The sequence below is a fragment of the Platalea leucorodia genome (assembly GCF_965183815.1).
Source record: "Platalea leucorodia genome assembly, chromosome: 3".
Taxonomy (NCBI): Eukaryota; Metazoa; Chordata; class Aves; order Pelecaniformes; family Threskiornithidae; genus Platalea; species Platalea leucorodia.
The window spans coordinates 45,809,074-45,828,249 of NC_138825.1; the positions used below are offsets into that span (position 1 = coordinate 45,809,074).

Here is a 19,176-nt window from a genome sequence, read left to right on the forward strand (position 1 = left end):
GGTGACTTTAAGAAGAAGAAAAAATAAGGCAATAAGGAGGGTGAGTAAGAAAGAACAACTTCTCACGCAGCCACTTTTTTACAGCTTTTGCTGCCATTGTTGTTGAAAAGAGAGGGGTGTAAAATCAGAAAGCTGGCCTGCTGCTCATGAGCTGGTTGCCTCATGGGAATCCAACTAGGAGAAATTTTCTCTGTTTTCTTTTTTTTTTCTTTCTTTTTTTTTTTTTTAAAAAAAAAAAAGAAGTTTGAGGCAACACTGGCTTTGTCCTGCTGTTAGCCTGGGTCCTGCTTCCCAGTTCGAAGAGTCCTGTTTTAGTCTTTATTTTCACAGCTGTTGGAATGATTAGGCTGTAGATGTCAGACAGAGAAAAGGAAATAGCAGTAAATCTTGTTTAATGTATAGGCACTTTAAAGCATAAAGTGTTTGTTCAAACGCTGTTGTTCCCTTCCTCTGCTTTGCTTTTTTTCTTAAATACTTTGTCACGCTGCAGCCTGACTCTGTCCCCTTCCTCCCTTTCTCTTATCTTGCTTTGTATCTTGGATAAGGCAATGGACAGAACAGAGTAGGAAGTTTACTTTCGTTCCCCGGTGGGTCTAACCGCTGGATCACGACGAGCAGCCTGTTCTCCCCCACAAACAGCAAACTGCCACCAGGAATCTAGAGATTTTATTGCCTACAAGCCACTCGTCTCTCTCCTGCTCCTTGTTTTCTGTTCTTTCTTGGTCATCTGGTTCAGTGCCTATTTTTGGGTAAGGCACAGCTTGCATTTGCTCTAAAGGGTCTCGAGTGAATTACCATGTGGTGTAACTGAATTTGTTAGGTGCCTCTAAAGAGGCTGTGATTAAATTGCCAGTTATCTCAGGATGGCATTACAGGACACCTCTCTGTGTTTGAGAATATGTAAGCAAGCCTTTCTTTCCTCCATCTTTCTAAAAAGTGTATCACTGTGTTATTGTTCCAGTCATTGTGGTCTGGAAAACAGCCACCCGTAAGGTGAATACAGCTGGGAACGGAGGGTGAGGAAAATCTGCCCTGCCTCAGATCTAGTGCAGCTGGCATTTTCTTTTTTCCTGCCAGCTCATTTAACCTGCCTGTTGTGGACAGCCTGCAGGTGGAATAGGAAGAGTTTTCCCAGTGTAGACGTAATTCGGGTTGACCCCACATTATGCAGGTGTATGGGAAAAGGAGTTGTGAAATGTACCCGTCTGCTCCCTCCCTTTTTCCCATAAAATAACAGGCCTTCCACTTCCAAATGCTTATTTTTAACACACCCTAGTGCGTCTGGTTTCCCTGTGAGCCTGCTCATCTGTTACAGCTGCTAAAACCTCTGCTCTGAACACAAAACATCATTCAACCATAACTGTCCATGGGCCTTGTTTGGGAGCTGCATGTTCAGACCTTTCAAGTTGCCTTTCTAGGGCTGAGTTTCTCTTTTTTTAGTCTTTTTTTGCTATGTTGTTTGATTTTTCACATGTTCTTAGACCTCCATAGTGGTGATGTTTACAGAGGAACAACTGCAGCAGCTGCTTATAGTTCAGTAATGCCTTGGACATTGATTTATAATAAATACTTTAAAGAAAGGTACATTAACCTCTGAAGTCAACAATTATAGCATAACCTAAGCATAGGAGAACCCTTTTTGCCCTAGTCAACAGGAGTTAGCATGAAAGCCACATTGCAGCCATCAGTTTTACTGTTCATTGCAATTGTTTTAGTTTCTTCTGAACTGTTTCTCTTTGTTTGCTAATTTTTGTGTTTCTCTGTGGCTGCTTATATCTGTACTGTTTTTTATGAACTGACCAGAAAGAAGCACTATATTCCACTTGCACGACTTTACTCTAGAGTGTACTGAGGTTCTGGTTCCTTTGTTATCAGCTATTACTCAGTTTTATGAATGCTAGCCCCTTTGATGGCTGTGGCTCTCTTAAGAGAAGTCTTCACTGAGTTGGCCTCAGGGCTCCTCCAGGCTTTTATTGAGCGTTAAGTTAATTTAGAACTCAGAAAAATAGTATAAATAAGTATCAGCATGTAGATAAAAGCAAAATGGGTGCTTATTAGTGCCTGGGACTTACAAGTCAAAAAAAATAGAACCAATGAATGAATGGGGTTTAGTCTGAACTTTTTGGTGTGTTGTCTTCAAATCAGAAGGGCTGCCCGGTCCTGTTCACAAAGCATGTGGAATTTGGTGAGAGTCCTTCTGGGGACTTCAAAGGGATTTAGATCCTTGAGCATCCAGCCTAGACTGGTACTGAGGGATGCTTAGGCCTGGATTGGGTGCCCTTGGGTACAGCATTCGGGGTGACTGTAGTGTTACTCCCTGGCTGGCAGTGATGGAAAAGCTGAAATGTTAGCAAATTGCTGCTATTTTTCCTTCATTACTCTTATAACTGGCAGATTTCCCAATAAAGATGATTTTTTGGGGGAAAAAATGCTCCTCTGTTGAAACAATGAGTATAAACTGGTCTTTGGGAAGTTGCGCCCTGTTCTCCAGATGCATGTGTGGCCATGGTTCTGGCATTGGGGGAGAGAACAGAGAAAACAGAAATGTTTGAAGAACAAGGAACATCTTTGTCCGTACTTTAGCCTTATTTCTTCATGAGCCCTCTGAAGTTACATGTTATTCATTAGACTTACTCATCTGACTGTCTTCTCAAGACCATTCCCTGCCTCCTCCCTGCTGTAGTGCCTGTCTGCTCTACATCTTCACATTGCACACCACCAGTACTGCCCATGGACTTGTACCTGCAGCACTTGCCTGGCTTGGGAGTCTTTAATCCCTTTCAGCAGGTGTGTGGGGCTTTGAGGAGTGACAAAGCCACAGCATTCAGGTGTGGGAGGTGTTGCTTCAGGTAAAGCCCCAAACTAAAAGAAGCCCTACTAGAAATTAAGTATCTTGACCTGTGGTCTCCCCCGGATTAAGTGACCTTGTGTGCATGTGTGCCCCTTTGGCCACTTGCTGTAGCATGGAGGTAATGCACATCTCCTCTCCAACCCAGCCCTCACCTCATCGCTTGACTCCATGTGTGGAGTCACACTGAACTGGGAGAACATGAAGGCTGTCTGGGAAAGGATGGGTAAGGAAAACCAGGCACCATTAATCAAACAGATCTGGTATTAAAATAAGTGTTTTCTGAGTTGCCAAGAGTTTCACACTCAAGGGAAGCTATACAAAATTCAAAGTTGTGTTTTAACTGTTTGGCAGTATCTCTTTAACTGGTAACATCTCATCTTCTCAAATTTTGCCCGTGGCAGTCAATAAAACAAATTGAGGCTAATTGAATAGGAGCCATATGTGTGATAATTAATTGGGAGTGCATTCTGATTCAGTGCTCTGTAGTTCCCTGCCGAGTTAAAGATGCATTCACAACTCCAATTCACTGAATCATTCTAAGAGGACAGAATAAAGACAGAAGGGAGGCATCAGAGAGGGAATGCATGCTGAGGCCAGGCAGAAACACAAGCAGAGATCAAAACAACAGGCAGGATAAATGAAAAGGGAAAGGGATGGGCAAAAAAGCAAAAGGCGTGCAGTGAAAAATCTGAGAGGGTAATGCAACAGACATTGATAAGCAGGAACTCAGACCTATAGAGGAAGAGAAATCATGAGCATGACAGAAGAGGACTTTAAAGATATTTGGAAAGGAAGACAGCAACAGGACATAAGAGAAAGATGAGAATGGACACATAGATCAGAAATAGGAAGCATGTAATATTTTAAGGGATTGTGTGGGTATACAGTGGCACAAAAATTTTATAAGCTGTCCATCTAATGCTTAGCTTCCAAATCATGTAAATCTAATGAGATAAGTAAATTTGTCATATTGAGTATTGGAAACCTGTTTGAACGGATTGACCGAATTTCCATAAGAATAGATGTTCTCAGCAAGCGTTCGTCCATTCACTTGGATAATGTAGATCACCTTCTGTTTTAGATTTAACTGAATCAAACATTTAGGGACAAGCTGAGGTTTGGAGCACTAAACTCAAACCTTCCATTCAAGAAGATGCTTACTCAGGCAACTTTTGCCAAAATATGAAGACAGGGGAAAGGCTGAGATTGCAAAGGAGATGTTCAGCAACTGTAACCGTTCTAACTGAGGTGATACATCAGTTGTGTACAGAGAGCAGCAGGGAATAATTTGTGCTACAGCTTGCTCAAATCCTGGTTGTCTCCTGATGTACTGGACCCAAATTACCTGAGGGCTTATAAAAGCAAAATGTAAAATGTCTCTCGCTTCTTTCTAAGATAATGCAAAATGCAGGATTATGTCACCATTGCCACTGAGAATTGTCTCTGAAGCTTTGTGCTAGTTGGGACCAGGTAAATACTGGATGAATGCTAGAGGGATTTTTTTTTTTTTTTTTTTTTTTTTAATTCTTTGACTAGCAGTGTTTGCTCTCAAAATACTATCTAGTTCAACCATGTGTTGGAGATTTTTTTCAGTCTGAAGAGTACTGTAGAGACTACCATAACGACTGCTGTAAATGATTAACACTCTCAACAGGCCTTGCAATGAAAAAAAAACCAGAGGTATTAAAAGTTATCCCTGTTTTAGATTGGATTTTGTACAACAGCACACTAGCAGTCAGATTTTTCTTGTTCTTCAGTATAGTATCACTGATGCTGCACTCGCAGGTTTACGGCACTGGAATGGCTTGGTTAGCTTTCGTTTTGCCTCCCTTCATCTTTTGGTGAGAAATATCGATATGGAAAACCCTGTAGTGAACGAAACTAGTATTTCTAATGTAGGCTTTCTTTGTAAGACATCATTCACCAGTCTTTGTCTTATTCTTGTATTTCCTCATACTTTCTTGCCATCTCTACCTCCTAATTTTATTTTTAAGCAGTCACTGCGAGTCTGAAAGTGACAATTAAAATATCTTAAGTATATGTTATTTTAATATTGCATACTGAAAAAGCATGAAAGCACTTTGTTATCAGCAATAAAGAATACTAAGAATGAGTTCTGAAATGCCTTGCTGTCCTTTCCTCCTTTTATGATGTTTAAACAATGTGCATCTCTCTGTGTGGAGTAAAGGAGGTAAATGTCTTGGCCTCGGGCCTCATTTGCTGAAGCAGCTCCCAACATCTTGGTAATTTTTTTTTTTTGCTGCCTGATCTTGCTCTCTTTTCTGGTGGAAACTTCACCAGGACATTTCTCATCACCTCTTTTCTATTCTCCAGGTCCTTACAGTTTCTCAGGCTTTTGCCACTTCACTCGTGGGCCCATCAGCCCGCGCAGAGCCCAGGTGGATCGGTCCTGCCGAGCTCTTTACCCAGAGCTGGGCACAGCAGAGTACCTTTCCTATAATGTTTGCATTGGCTCACGATGGGAAAGCCAGAAAAATAACACTCACCTGCAGTATTTCAGGTGCATGTTTCTGGGTGCAATTAACACATTTGCTTTTAAATTAAAAGTACTTCTATGAATTGTGGACTGTGAGGTATGGCTGTGATGCTGGGACCTGTGCTAAGCCCCATCCTTACAGGAATGTCAGGGTCCCAACCCTTTTTCACTGGCACAGGAGCGAGCACAAACACATCTGTGCGGTTGGCATAATCCCTCCACTTATAAAGCTCCTTGTATTGCTTAGTATAAAATATCTGAAGATAGTGACTAAATGCCTTTTAAAAGAAAAAGCATACTCAAGGAAGGGGAAAGAAATTAAGTAGCAAAGTAGGCAAGTAAGACAGAAGTGGGGATATTGATGACATTTTTGGTAAAGCATTAGTGAATATTTTAAAGCACACATGCTCTAAATGACCTGGCTTACAAATAAGAAGTGAATTCCCCAGCTAAACCTTTGAATGTCAGAGCACTTGGGTGGGTTTAATCCATGTTTGGGCATTCAGCTTTTGATCTCAAATTCACACCTCTCATTTGCATCCCTATTGCTACAGGAGCACAGAAACCTCATCTTCAGGAAAGGCTTCAGAATATGCCAAACAAACATGCTCAGTAGTATCTTAGCAAATGACCGCAATTCTGATTTTTCCACCTACTTAAACAAACAAACAAAAAACCCAAACCAAACAAACCACAAAAAACCTAAAACCCAAATCTGAGAAGCTCTCAGAATGAATTATAAAAACCTTTTTAAGAAAGTAAAGAAACCCTAAGAACAGGAAACATTACTGGTAATAAGATCTTCCTATGTTTTAAAAGGATCTTCCAGCAGCACTGTCTTTAACAACTGGAACTTTTTGTACCTTAGCCCTCCCCCAGTTTCCTAGCGTGCAATTAAAGCCACTTTTTATTGTTAAGTGAAACATTGGAACAGTCAGGGAAGGAGGAGAGGAAGAAAGCACAAAAAATAAAAATCAGAGTGAGTTATCAGGAAGGAGCTGCTGTTTTCATTTTTAGGAAATCTATCTTTGTTAACATGAGTTAAACCTAAGGCATGCCTTCCATGCAGCTGCCCAGAAAACCTGGGTATGGTTATGCACGAAGGGGCTGTCAGCCTTTGCTGTTATAATCGCACTGAAATCATTCTGCATTTTAGATGAAATTGATTTAAAACTACTTGGGCATCCTCACACTTCCAATTAGTACCATCATTTTTGCCTCTGGTGTCCTTCGAATATTCATGGATGCCTGCTTATTCTGCCATCTCCTCATTCTCCCTCCTTCCTCACTGTCACTACTACTACTACTGCGTTTTTAATGCTAAGCCTTCTGTTTATAGTGCCAGCAGTGTAAGACATTCACACGGAAATGTTGATTTTTTTTTTTTTTTTTTTTTTTTTCCCCCAGACTCCCATGAATAATCATAGGGCTGCAGCATAGTAAAGTTTCTCTCTGTTAGACTTGCCTGTTAGATGTCATGGAAAGATGGATTAAAATTCATTGGACACAGACAAAGAAAAACTTTGGATCTATCCTAGAAAGGCATCTCTTACATCCCCCGGAGGGGAACTGCTTTTCTTTGTTTTGTTCTCTTTCAAAGTAGAGATCTCCTCCTTCACAGTAGGAATCCTGGAAATCTTGAATTTGTGTTTTGGGGCAAAACCCAGCAACAGCAAGGCAGATAGAACAGCTGTGATTTTATTTTCATCTTCTGGAAATAAGCATAGTAATGATCTTTTTTAATTTTTCTCCTCAATTTGCCCAATTCTTACCATCCACTGTATGTTCCCCAGGCTGCCTGAATCCCCCTCAGTCTTTTTTCTATCTTTCTAAGAAAATTGGGAGAGTAAAGTAGGAGAAGAAGGTCTTTCCAGGTTGAAAAATGAGGCAGTATTTTTGGACAAGGGAAGTATAGGAAGTGACTTCATCCTTTTGCAAAGGGACGCGATAGTTAAAATGGCATGAACAGTGCTGTGCAGACCAGTGGATTATCTCAGTGCCCATGTAAATGCTGGATTAAAAGAGCACGAGATAGGTATTGCAGGAACTAAGCAGGATGTTCGCTTGAAAATTGCTGAAGACTTAGCTGAAGATGTTCAAACACAATCACTTGCTCTCTAGGGCAAGTGCGGAAGGACCTGCACTCGGTTTGCATAGAATAATGCCGTTCAGGAAGAAATCCAATTACTGAGCTAATTATCACCTTGGATGAGTGGTAACAACCAAGTTTAAAGCAAGAGGCCACTGGAGGAAAGCCCAAATCACCCACTAGTCCCAAAAGTTCACTTTGAGAGGTCCTAGTGGGCAGCAAAAAGCCCGGGAGTAAAGGCGTCGCTGGTTTAATTGTTAGGCGCAGTGTATTATAGTTTAATGCTATGCAAATTCTCATTGCCTTCAAGAAGGTGCAAACATAGCTTTGGTTACTAATAATTGTGGAAGATTTTTAAAGTCCAAAATGGATTACCTGACTGAATTTATTCAACTAAACCAATTTCAGGACAGAAGTTTGCTTTACAAACTACCTATATTACTGTAAGTCTTAAAAAAAATTAAAATTATGCTTCAAAATATCTCTATAAAGATTTGAGTTTTTGTGGTAGTGTCTGAAAAGGTAAATCCTTTCTTGTCTCATGTCCTGAGGCCCATGTTTTAGCTGCTTAAGCAATCGTTACTGTGCTTGGAATGGAGGATAAAGCTGCAACGGAGCCTGGTTTTGTTTTGTTTGAGAGAGCCCTTCTGTTTCCTTCCCTTCTTCCCAGTCAGGCTGCATTATCCCTCTCGGAGTGCCCTGAAGTACTCATGATTTTCCTTGATTGTTTCATGCATCTTTATCTCAAAAAAAAAAAAAAAAAAAGGAAAAAGGGGGGGGGAGAAATGGAACTAGAGCTGCATGCTGGGCAAAAGGATTCCTACTTATTAGAGATTAGAATTTTCTGAAGTATTGCCTGATTTGTATGGGTCTCAGTATGCCTCAAGAAGAGAAATGCTTTATAGGTTGGTAAAAAATTGGGGTAAAGAATAGTGTTGACTTGTACCTCATACTGCCACACTGATTTCAGAGGGACTGAAAGTTAATAAGGAGTCTCATAATCTTAAAACATAGGCATTTGGAAATCAGCAGCGTTTCTCTGCTGAGAATAGAAAATTGATTGAATTCCATAACCTTGTCTTTATGCTTACTCTTGCATATGTTGCAATTGCAGGTGGATGTATATCAGGGTAGAAGAATTCTGACAAGCATTTTGAAGCAAAATCATTCTTTATATTCTGAGCTGCTTAGAAGGCCCTCCCCCCCATTGCCATTTTCTGTTACATAGGAAATGAAAATTGCGGTTACAATAAGCTGAGCCAACCAGAGGCAGGAAGATAAATAATACATCAAATAAAATGTTAATCTATGTAGATAATGTACTAATATTAACCACAAATAATTCTAATTAAGACTCATATTCTCTCCAGCTGTATTTCTTGCAAAGTAAAGAACATGCCTTTTTAAAGCAAAACTCAGTTGCCGGTAGGGAGTAGACATAAAGCAATTCTGTTCCTCTTCTATCTACTACATCGAAGCCTGCGTGTGATTTTTCTGTTGGTCAGTTTTCCACAGCTTTTTCAGGGAGGTAGAGAAGGTGCATGAAAAGGCTTTCTAACATTAGGGACATCAATGGCATCCTTCTCCCAGTTGGCTTCAGTATGGGCTTATAGCTTCAGCTCAGAAACTTCCAACCTTTTAAATAACTTGTATATTGACACACAAAATCCTGGGAGCCAATACTGCAATGAGGACACACAGACTCCCAGAGAGTCTCTGCTGTACTTCAAAGACAACATTACTCTGAGCTTACACCATCCTTTTTCAGCATTATTTAAGCTGTTTGAAAGCCTCCCATATAACTTCTACCCTCTTTGCTGCAGTCTTCCTCGAGGCATGTCTAAGTTCTCATAGTGAGTAGCTAAATTCAGGCTAAGTTGACAGGCCAGCCATCAGCGGGCTCAAAATCTCCGCTATGGTCTGTGCTCCACCCTAATGAGCCAGACCACAGCCAGTCCCACCGGGCCTCGCCGCCCTCATCACAGTTTGACAAAGGACACGATGAGGACCACGCCTGGGTGTCTCCCTCGGTTCCCCTGCCAGGAGAGGTGGCGTGCTGGCACTTTTCCCCTGCGTTTGCAGGCTGTTGAACAGATGAGACTCTCACCGCTGTCACATGTAACCTTATGCTGACTGTTGTTTGGGGCAAGTGGCTTTGTCTTTACCCATTTTCTGCTTTAACACCATTTTCCAAGGAGTGATAATATTCATGTATCTGATTGATAGACCTTCTGCTAAGGTTAGCGATTGAGGTCAAAACTTTTGAGGCAATATTCTTAAGGAAGTGTCCTGAAATCCTAAAGCACCACTGCCAGAGCAGTATTTCAGGGAAATTTACATTTGCTATAGCATTTCAGTTACCCAGGCTTTCACTTGTACCCTGGAGGCTTGGGAGATGGATGCTTGGGAGATGTTTTGCACTTCTGGTGTTGAATATCCCTGGTGACCACAACAACGGCTCCCTTCTGTTGGACACATGCTTGCCCACAGTGATATACTTGTTCCTTATTTTCAGGCTTTGTTAGTGTTTTTTGTTACAGGTAGGAATAAAAACTCAATCCAGTCTACCTTTTAGTTGTGTTCTGGTTTGTGACTGTTTTTCCTGTGGTATTTATATCACTGCTACAATGAAAATACTGAGCAGGGAATGTGTCATTCATAAGTGAGACAGGGTTACTGTCTGTATGGATTAAGACCCTGTAATTTACTCCTTTTCAAGCACTAAGAATGACAAGGGACTCTCTTGTTGCTGCCTAGCTAAATATGAAACTAAGTGGGTTTTTTGTTGTTGTTTTTCCATAGATGTTGTACACCCACAGAAATATTTTCTCACAAAGAAAACCCCTTGAGTCCAGCTGTTTCCCTTAAGGCTCAGAAGGGAAGACAGACTAATTTAATATTCTTTCTATTCATTGTTTTGGTGGCACCTGGCTGATATGCTTCTGGAGCCAGTTCATTTATTTAAGTACGTAGTGTTGTGTATTATTGTAGATGCCAAATTCTGAATGGACTCTGCCCCACAAGAAGGAAAATGGGGAAGAGAGAGTTTGAGGAAAAGGAGGAGGGGCCACGGACACTTCTGGTTTGTGTGCTGATAAGCTACAATATCAATAGCAATACTGAAGTGAAATAACTATATATGCCTACTTGGAGTAAACGGATGAACAGGTTAGAGTGTGAACTGCATAATGATATAAACACAGAATGAGAAGATATGTTAAAAAGAAAATTAAAATGTGGTTTTGGGAGAGTCTTATTTTTATAAAAAAGAATTGGCTGTACAACATGTCTTTATTTCCAGCACCAAAAGGTCGGACCATTCCAACACCAGACTGGCAATTCAGATCGAAAAGGATGCAGGTATGGCCTCAGAGTTTGGGTGTTTTGCTTGATTTACAAAATGTGATGTATTTACACTGTCGAGGCTTTGCCTGGGAAGCTGAAGAGATGCAAAGGGTTTAAATGTTTTGTGAACAAACCAGAGCGTTTTAAAGGTAGCAGAGCACCGGTTTAGGTCGTGTGACTTGATAAGTGAATTTGCTCTTCAGTTACATGTGGCTGATCAGATAGCTGCTGAGCTGCGAATTGCTTGGTTAATCATAACACTGCTGTTTTGCGGAGTACGCAGCAGACACCCGAGCTAGACTTGAAGGTCAGCTGTGGGCAGGGAAAGGTTTTGGAAAAAAGCAGCAGGTTAACAGTGCCCCTACTGCTGAGCAGTTTGCGCTGACAGGTATCTCCTCTTCCCTGGAGAGAAACCTTTTGGAGAGGGGGTAAAGGGAAGTTGGAAAATTTGCAGGAGGGGGTAAAAGAAAGAAGTAGGAAAGATGGTGGGCTTCTCCTCTGGGTATTGGTGCATGAAACGAGCTCTGATCCATGGCAATGTGAAGCACCTTCCTGGGCTGCACCGAGTGGTTCCGGTGAGACTGGGAAGCGAGAGCGTTATTTGGCAAGTCAGTGGACGCGGGAAGCGTGCGGTGCCTCAGCTGACGCTCTTCAGCACCTGGCGGGACAGAGTCCTTTCCTGGGGAAACAGGTACCAGTGTTTCATGCCAAATCCCAGTCCTAGTGAGAGAGGCCAGGGTTTCATACATGGGTTTCTTCCGTTTCAGTGTTCTGCAGCTGATTTTATTTTGCTACTGAGGTGTCAGGAGCTTGTATTGTGGAGGTGTAAGTTTACATTGTAATTACTGCTGTTATATTTTTACACACCCTCCCTTTTTATCCTTATCCATTACATCAGTAGCATGAACAAATATATATCTTCAAGCAGAAATGGGTGTAATCCAGGGTGTCCAAGAAGGCGAGAGAGGTACTAGCAGTTTGAGGCATATATAGTGCTCTTTCATTATTTATCATTTCAAGGCAGGGAGTTAAGATGTTTCCCAAGGCCGTTCTGTCATCCGATAGCAATAACCTTCAGCATTATTATATATGCTAGTAAGTTAATTATGTTTTAAACCCCATAGCTCAAGCAAAACATTCCTTTTGTGTGTGTGTGCTTAAAAGATTCATTTTATGACTTGTTTAGATTTTCACCGAATATATTGCAGAGGGTATATAGCTGAGTATGTCTGTATGTGCATACATACCTGCATATACGTACATACCAGGGCTGGATGCATAATGGCCATGGTGATGAAAAGCGGCATAGAAACACGCCCACTCCTCTTCTCATATTGAGGAGCAATTTGTAGGGGAAGCTATAGCCTGTCATCCTCTGTTTTTTTTCTCCATGTTAGATCTGCTCCTAAATGTGCACATACGTAAATATGCACGTGTACTTGTATATATGTATCTGCATACACTCTCGTGTGTACGAATACACCTACAAGATGTTGGTTTGTACATGTGTATCTATTCATGCACCAGTGTTTTAAAAGTATTGAAGGTGAGACACTGATGCATTATAGAAAAGCAGTTCTCATGTCAAGCGTATATTATGTAAAAGAGCAGAAGCACAAGACAACACCACGTTGGATTATGTGGCACTGTGTTAGCATTTGTGAAAGGTTCATTCCCTTTCACGGATCACCATCATAAAGTGCTACTTTTAATCCAGTTAAATGCCGTGGACCTTTATGAGATAACACTTCTAGACTGTGATGGGGTGTTTTTCATCTGGACAATTGGTCCAAGCAATGTGTAATTGGACAGCTACTATTTTTAAAGAAGTGGTAGCAATTCTAGTGGGGAATGAATCTTGTTTCATTCTTTCTGAATATACTAAGTGACCTAAGTGATAAAATATGTATCATCATCTTAAGTACCAAGAGATACTTCATGGGCAAAGCCTTGAAAAAATCCTGGAGGACTAAAAGAAAAAAATCCCAATAAAATTACTGGAAGCTGTGTGGCTAAATTCTTTAAAAATCTCAGAAATAATATTCAGATTTAAGCTTATGTACTGAAATAATCATGATTTATGGTTCCTTAAAATTAAGAACAATATGTAGACATTAACTTAGCATTGCAGAGACTTTCAGTGGAGCCAAAAAAGTCTTGCTGTTCTAAAACATGGAGGTGATTTGATTCAGTCTGAGATATGTGTTATCACTAATTTGATGTTATATTTACAATATTGTTCATATTAAACAAAAGTTTCAGCCTGCTTCTCTGAAGGGCTAAATATCACCGAGGAAATGTAGGTTGTATAAAGTATCAGGAAGATATCATCCAGATAGAGGAAGGAGCTTTATGCAGGAATAAAAAAGAATATGGGGTTTTATGCAGAATGGCTTAGTGTATTATAAATTTTATTCTTTACAAATGTGTGCTGCTCTGGTTGTAGGAAATGATGACAATAATCTCAACTCCATTTTTTATGAGCATTTGACAAGATCTCTGCAGGAGTCTCTTTGTGGAGATTTGATTCTGGGCCGCTGGGGAAACTACAACACAGGAGACTGTTTTATTCTGGCATCGGATTATTTAAATGCCTTTGTGCACTTGATCGAAATTGGAAATGGCCTTGTCACCTTTCAGCTCAGAGGGCTGGAATTTCGAGGTAAGGATCCCTGATGATTTAAATCACAACAAAACAGCAACAAACCCTGTCTGGCTTTTTAATCTGTCACAACTCTATAGTAGGACATAGAGTTTAAGGACCTTTCTCTCTGTCTCTCTTTTTGTAGATATTTGTCTGTCTGTCTAAAAGCTCTGTACTTCTTTGTATCATTATTTGAATGACAGTGTTTTGAAACCTAGATGTTAAGAAATTTGGAGTTGTGTTCTGCAGTATCTTAAGACTTTCAGAAAGAAAGCATGTTGAGTTATTTGCTTGGTTCACAGATGTTTTAGGTTATGCTTAGTTATGTTTTTGAATTGTTCCTTTCCCTCCATAACCATGAAAACCAAAGTTGTTCTTGAAGTTGTTCAATGCAAAACTTGTCTTTGAAAAAACCCCAAATATCATAAGATTCCTCCCATGGAAAATATCTTGTGTCAGATCATGCAAGATGCCAGTGCTGAGATGGTCTCCGTCACAGTAGAACAGGAGAGGAGAAGCAGGTCGATCAGGCCTTCATGTATCTCTTATTTAGGAAGAGCTGACTTCAGTTGAAGAAGGGACCTCGCTTTCTTCCTCTTCAGTATATTCCTCTGTCAGGACACTCCTCTTTAATGAATGGCAATTGCATCCGCCTCCTCAGTGGTGTGGCTTTTGTGAGGCCGGTTGCTTGTAGTGTCACACTCCTGTCCTTTTGTCTGTTGTTGTCCCTAAAGTATGAAGAAAAATAAAAGTAAAACCACAGAACTTTTAAACAGCTTTTAGATTTTGCTCATGCTACACGTGTTGGCTGCCTGGGTTTGTTGCTTGGGTTTGTGACCTTTCAAAGATACCACTTTGCAATTGCAGGTGATTGTAGTTTTGAAATCCCAGAACAAACAGCTTCCCAGGCTCAAGGGCTGAGCATCTAATGGGCAACATGTAGAGGAGTGTATAATCAAGGTGACTTTTCAACAAGGTTGAGTATGAGAAAATAGGAGACAGACTGACTCTTTGAATGCTCTTAGGTGTGGGAGGATTAGACTAGGAAATAACATGTGTGGGCTCAAGTCTTGACTCTGTGACAGGCTCCCTGTAGGATGTTGAACAGGTTGAGGTAAATGCTTGATGTTCACTTTCCTTCCTGGATGGTGGGGACGAAGATAACACTCCTGTATTGTAAGAAAGGTTATGTAGAAAACAGTAAATACCTGAAACAGCTTGGTATTGTAGTACCTGAGGAGATACCTATTCAATATAAAGGCAATTTTTAAGAAAAAGCAAGTGGAAAGGACGAGAAAGAATTTATTTATCAGCCGTATAATTTCTTATTGTTCATGATGATGATGATGTATGTGTGGCTCTGTAGCTTTCTTCAATTTCAAAGACATCTGTGCAAGTATTATCTTCTCCTTGTGTGCCCCCAAGGTAAGCAGTGGTGCTGCTGTATCAGAGATAGGTACTGAGGTTAAGTACCCTATGGAGTCCATAGGTGGAAAGCTTTTTTTGGGTAGATTTGGAACTTGCTATTATTTCTTTCAAATTCAGGCCAGACAAATGCAAATTTATGTTGTTCTGCAAGAACAGTTAAATACTGTGGCAGTTCAAATCGCTTAGTTAGAGTACCACTGGTTTCACAGGCTGGTAAATCTCTGAGATAATTGCTTTTTTTGGTTTTTTTGAGGACAGTTTTAGTCAGCCTGTCATTTTTGGTTCCTCTTAGGTTGCTCAGTTATAATTCTTTATGGAAACTCTGTGAAGTCAAAAAATAGTTCATTCATTTGTGCAGATCCGAAAAGAAAAGTGACTTCCAGGACGGGTTTATGTATGTTAAAGAAGAGACATATCTTGGACAATGTTGACATTTTGTTCAGATCTGTTGGGATTTTGAGTAAGCAGGACCATGTACATTTCCATTAACCTGCATTCTAATTTCAGAAAATTATCTTTGCTGATCATCCTTTTGTGTTAAAATAGTTCACTGTAGGATTTGAAACAAAAAGAAAGAAATCTCACTTTCATGCTTAAATTACATGAGTTTTGTGAGTGGTTTTTTTCCTTTATGCAGTTGCCACCTACTGCTGGGTCCCTCTCCATCATCACCATCCCCAGGCAGTTCAAGAAAAGAAAATCTTGGAAACAGAGATGAAAAAATATGAGAGGATCCTCAAACCACGTGCTAGCTGGATAAAATGATCAGGGGCTTAGCAGACAGGCTTAATGAACTGGAAGTTGAATGGTAAACAACTGGATAGTTTTGTTGCAAAGTGGTTTGGGAAGACTTTGTTTGACTTTGAGCCAGGATGGTTCATTATCAGGCGAGTGCCATTTTGCATTTGGATCTGAGAGCAAAGCTCAAAAATTGCAGTGTGCCACCTGTCAAGGCATCTCCGTATTCCCTAAAACCACAGTTCGAGTAACTAAATGGGTCTGAAAATTGACCTTTCCATGCAGATTGCCTTACGCTGTTCAGTGTTACTACTGTAGCTGGTTCGCTTTGTGAATAGATCCAATGTGCTGGCTGCAACAGGTCTTTAAATTCAGCTGGGGCTGAGCCCCGCAGCCTCTCCTTTGTTTCATGGGTTGCCATTTAGAGCCAGCTGAGTTCTCATCACGAATATCTCCTTTCCCCGTCTCTCTCGTGCTCCTCAGGAGGAGGCTGGCAGCCTGCAAAGCAGCACCCTTACCTGAGGGTTCAAAAGACCTGGACCAAGAGAGCGGCAGCAAACTGTGAACTGGGAAAGCACAGACAAGTTACTGGAGGAGGAGGAGTGGGAAAATGGGAATGGGAATCTCACCTAGATTATCTCATCTTCAGTACAAATCCAGTCCCCTATTCCTCCTCACCCTCAGAGTATCACTGGGGGAAGAGACTCCCCAGTACCAGAAGGAGAGGAAAAGGATGGAAATGGGAGGGAAATGGACTCCCCCTGTTCTCTCTGAACCCACTGGATGATGTTATTACAAGAATAAGAGAAAATGTGTCATTAGTTTATGTCCTCGCAGAGATGGTATGTAAGGAAGGTTTCTCTAGCTTTCAGAATATTTTCTCTGGGTAGAGGAGGTGTTGTGGGAAGAGAAACTAGGAGTGCATGAGTATTGTTATTACGTTGTTTGGCCTGGCACAGAGAAGCCACAGGATTGAATAAAGGAACATACCTGAGGAAAGAACAGCTCAAACGTGTAGCATTTGACATGCTATGTGAGAGTTGAACCCCACTGGACCGTGCAGAATGGGTGCCAGAGAAACCACATGAATTACAAGCCTGCTTAAGGATGGAGTAGGAGGAACAGAGGAGCCCAGAGGGGAAGCAGGCACAAGCCAGATAAGATGGATCTGCCTGACGCAGACGATAACGAAAGCTTCATGGACTCCAAAGTGTGGGCAAGTAGTCTGCTGTGTGCCCCATGCAGGCTTGCTGAGGTGGTGTGCTGACACCAGAGGGTTGCTTGTGTCTCCCGGTAACCCATGAGGGCTGGTGTGCTTTAGATAAACTATGCTGCTGTACCATGCCCTGCCTGTAACAGGTTTTGTCCTTGTGTCAGCAAGGAGCCCTGCTCTGGTGGGCCCATAGGGGTTACGCAAGGGTGCCCAAACACTGGGGCACTGAGTCTGAGTAAAAGGAGCCAGAAGGGCAGACCTGAAGGCAGAAGCTGCATAAGGGGACAAGGGCTGTCCCAAGGAAGCTCTGTGAAAGCTGAGACTGAGCTGAAACTCTTCCTTGGAGGGTTTTCTTTGCTCCTTCCTTTGGGCGGGATCGCTGCCTGCAGGGGCAGAAAGTTAGACCGGGCTGCCCCCAAGCAGCACCAGGAGCCATTTCCTGCGCGGACTCAGCACGTCCTTCCCAGTTTCAAATCTTGCAGCTGGTGAGTGTGGGGTACAACTGAATACAGCAGGATTTTTTTCTGCATAAGTGGGAAGAGTGTATGCAACTGCCATGGAAGAACCTGGTGGTTTACGAAGTCAAGAGGCAGTTGTTAAGCACTAGGCTCATTTTGTCTGCTTTGGGCATCTTACATTCCTATTTTTAGCCATCTGGTCATGCACTGTTTTTCACATAGGACCCTGATTCCTTTCATTGTACAGAATGGTTTCCCACAAGGAAGAAGGAAAGGGCTAGAGGAGGAACTTGAAATCTGTAATTTCTGAGCTTTGGCTGCTTAACTTCAATTTCAAATGAGTAATTTTAATTGAGGGCCTTAAAAATCTGCTGTTCCTTAAATAGGAAGTCTGTGTTTGCTTTGGAAATGAGTGAATCAGAACAGTGCTCTCTGTGTCGGTGACTGTTTTCTGTTTATGAGTATACCAAAAGCAATATTTGCATTGTGGAGCTCTGGATTTTCCTACGGGTGTTTCTCATTGCGGTAGCTGAAAAGCTGTGCTGGCAATACTGCCACAGTAGTGCTCGAAGAAGGGGTCATAGAGTCTTCTGAATTTAAGTGTACTAGGAGCAGGAGGTATTGCCTCCCCAGTTTGCAGTCCAGCCTAACTGAGAGTTGGTATTATAAATGACTGATCCAGATGCCTTTCTAACGGTATGTAATAGAAGCATTTGGCTCAGCTTTTAAATGAAAAAAAAACCCAAACAAATAAAACAACCAACCAAACCCTTGCAGACAGGGTAAGAAGACACAGACTGAGCAGACTGAAAGACGACAGTCAGCAAAGCTGGGATTCCTCTCAACCATCTTTAGTCCTGTTCAAATTAAGCACCTTGTGTGAATTAGTTCTTCGCTCTCCCTTTCTATGGAGAGAGAGGGGATGTGCCTGCATCGTGTCATTCGTCCTGTGTGTAAAGCAGGGGGGAGCCAGGCATTGAGAAGAGACGCCCAACTCCTCCTTTTCCGAAAACGAAGAGAGGATAGTAATGAGCTCAGGCTAGGTGAAAACATTCAGGTAGCTGCATGTTGGTGTGGGGGAATCAAGCCCTTCAGTAACTTAACTCTGCTGTCTGTGTTAGACCACAGCAGTATGCTAAAAGCAGCCTGCCAGAAGAAATACATAATGTACCATTTAATTTGAAAGGAAGAGACAGGGGAAAACCCGCAATCAGGGAACAAGCCGAAAGAATGTCAAAATATCTAGCTCCCGCGTGTTCCCTGTAGAACAAGGAAGACTTAAAATATTTTCCTCTTTAGTCTGTGCCTCTACAAAATGTCTTCTGGAGAATATCCAGTTAGGCGTTACATGTGGAGAAATTACGGGTGGTGATGCTGAAATCTTGAGGAGCTGTTTTCTAACTCATGCCCGATATTCTTCAATCATGTAATTAACTTCTAAATCTCTGCTGTGATTTTTTGTTGCTGCATGTTGCACGTGCGATATTCATGCTTCACTTGGAACTTCATTAGATGGATCAAGGAAAGAAGCACAGAGCAGAGAGAGATGTAATTGTACGTAGTGGAAGGCAGCTGTGACAGCAGGATGGGATCGCCCGTGGGGCTTTCTCTGTGTTAGCTGGCTTACTTCCCACGCAAAGTGGTGTATGAATGCAGCCAGTTTAGGTTATAAGCTTTAGGCATAGTAATGATGTCTAAGAAATAAGGACAGTTACTCATTTCTGCAGTGTATGTGTACGCTGTATAGTTTTATTACAGTAGCAAGTACATTACCAGTGTAAGGAATGTTTATTGGTGTTTGATTTTTGTGTCTGAAGTCTCTGTAGCACTAGCAAGACTCATTCTTTATTTAAAGAGTGGTTGCAACTTTCCCTTTTTGCTTTTACAAATCACCTCTTGTTGTTGGGAAATAA

The 19,176-nt window shown here is 41.5% G+C and overlaps 1 protein-coding gene across 1 annotated transcript in view; it reads left to right on the top strand.

Moving 5' to 3' along the window:
• The window catches only part of PCNX2 (pecanex 2), a gene marked incomplete at its 3' end in the record, with an annotated part of 159,128 nt that overhangs the window by 109,855 nt on the left and 30,097 nt on the right, over positions 1 to 19,176 (top strand). The window contains exons 24-25 of the mRNA XM_082305421.1: positions 10,739 to 10,797; positions 13,229 to 13,444. Coding sequence (XP_082161547.1) covers positions 10,739 to 10,797; positions 13,229 to 13,444 — 275 coding nt within the window. The remainder of the gene's footprint in view (positions 1 to 10,738; positions 10,798 to 13,228; positions 13,445 to 19,176) is intronic.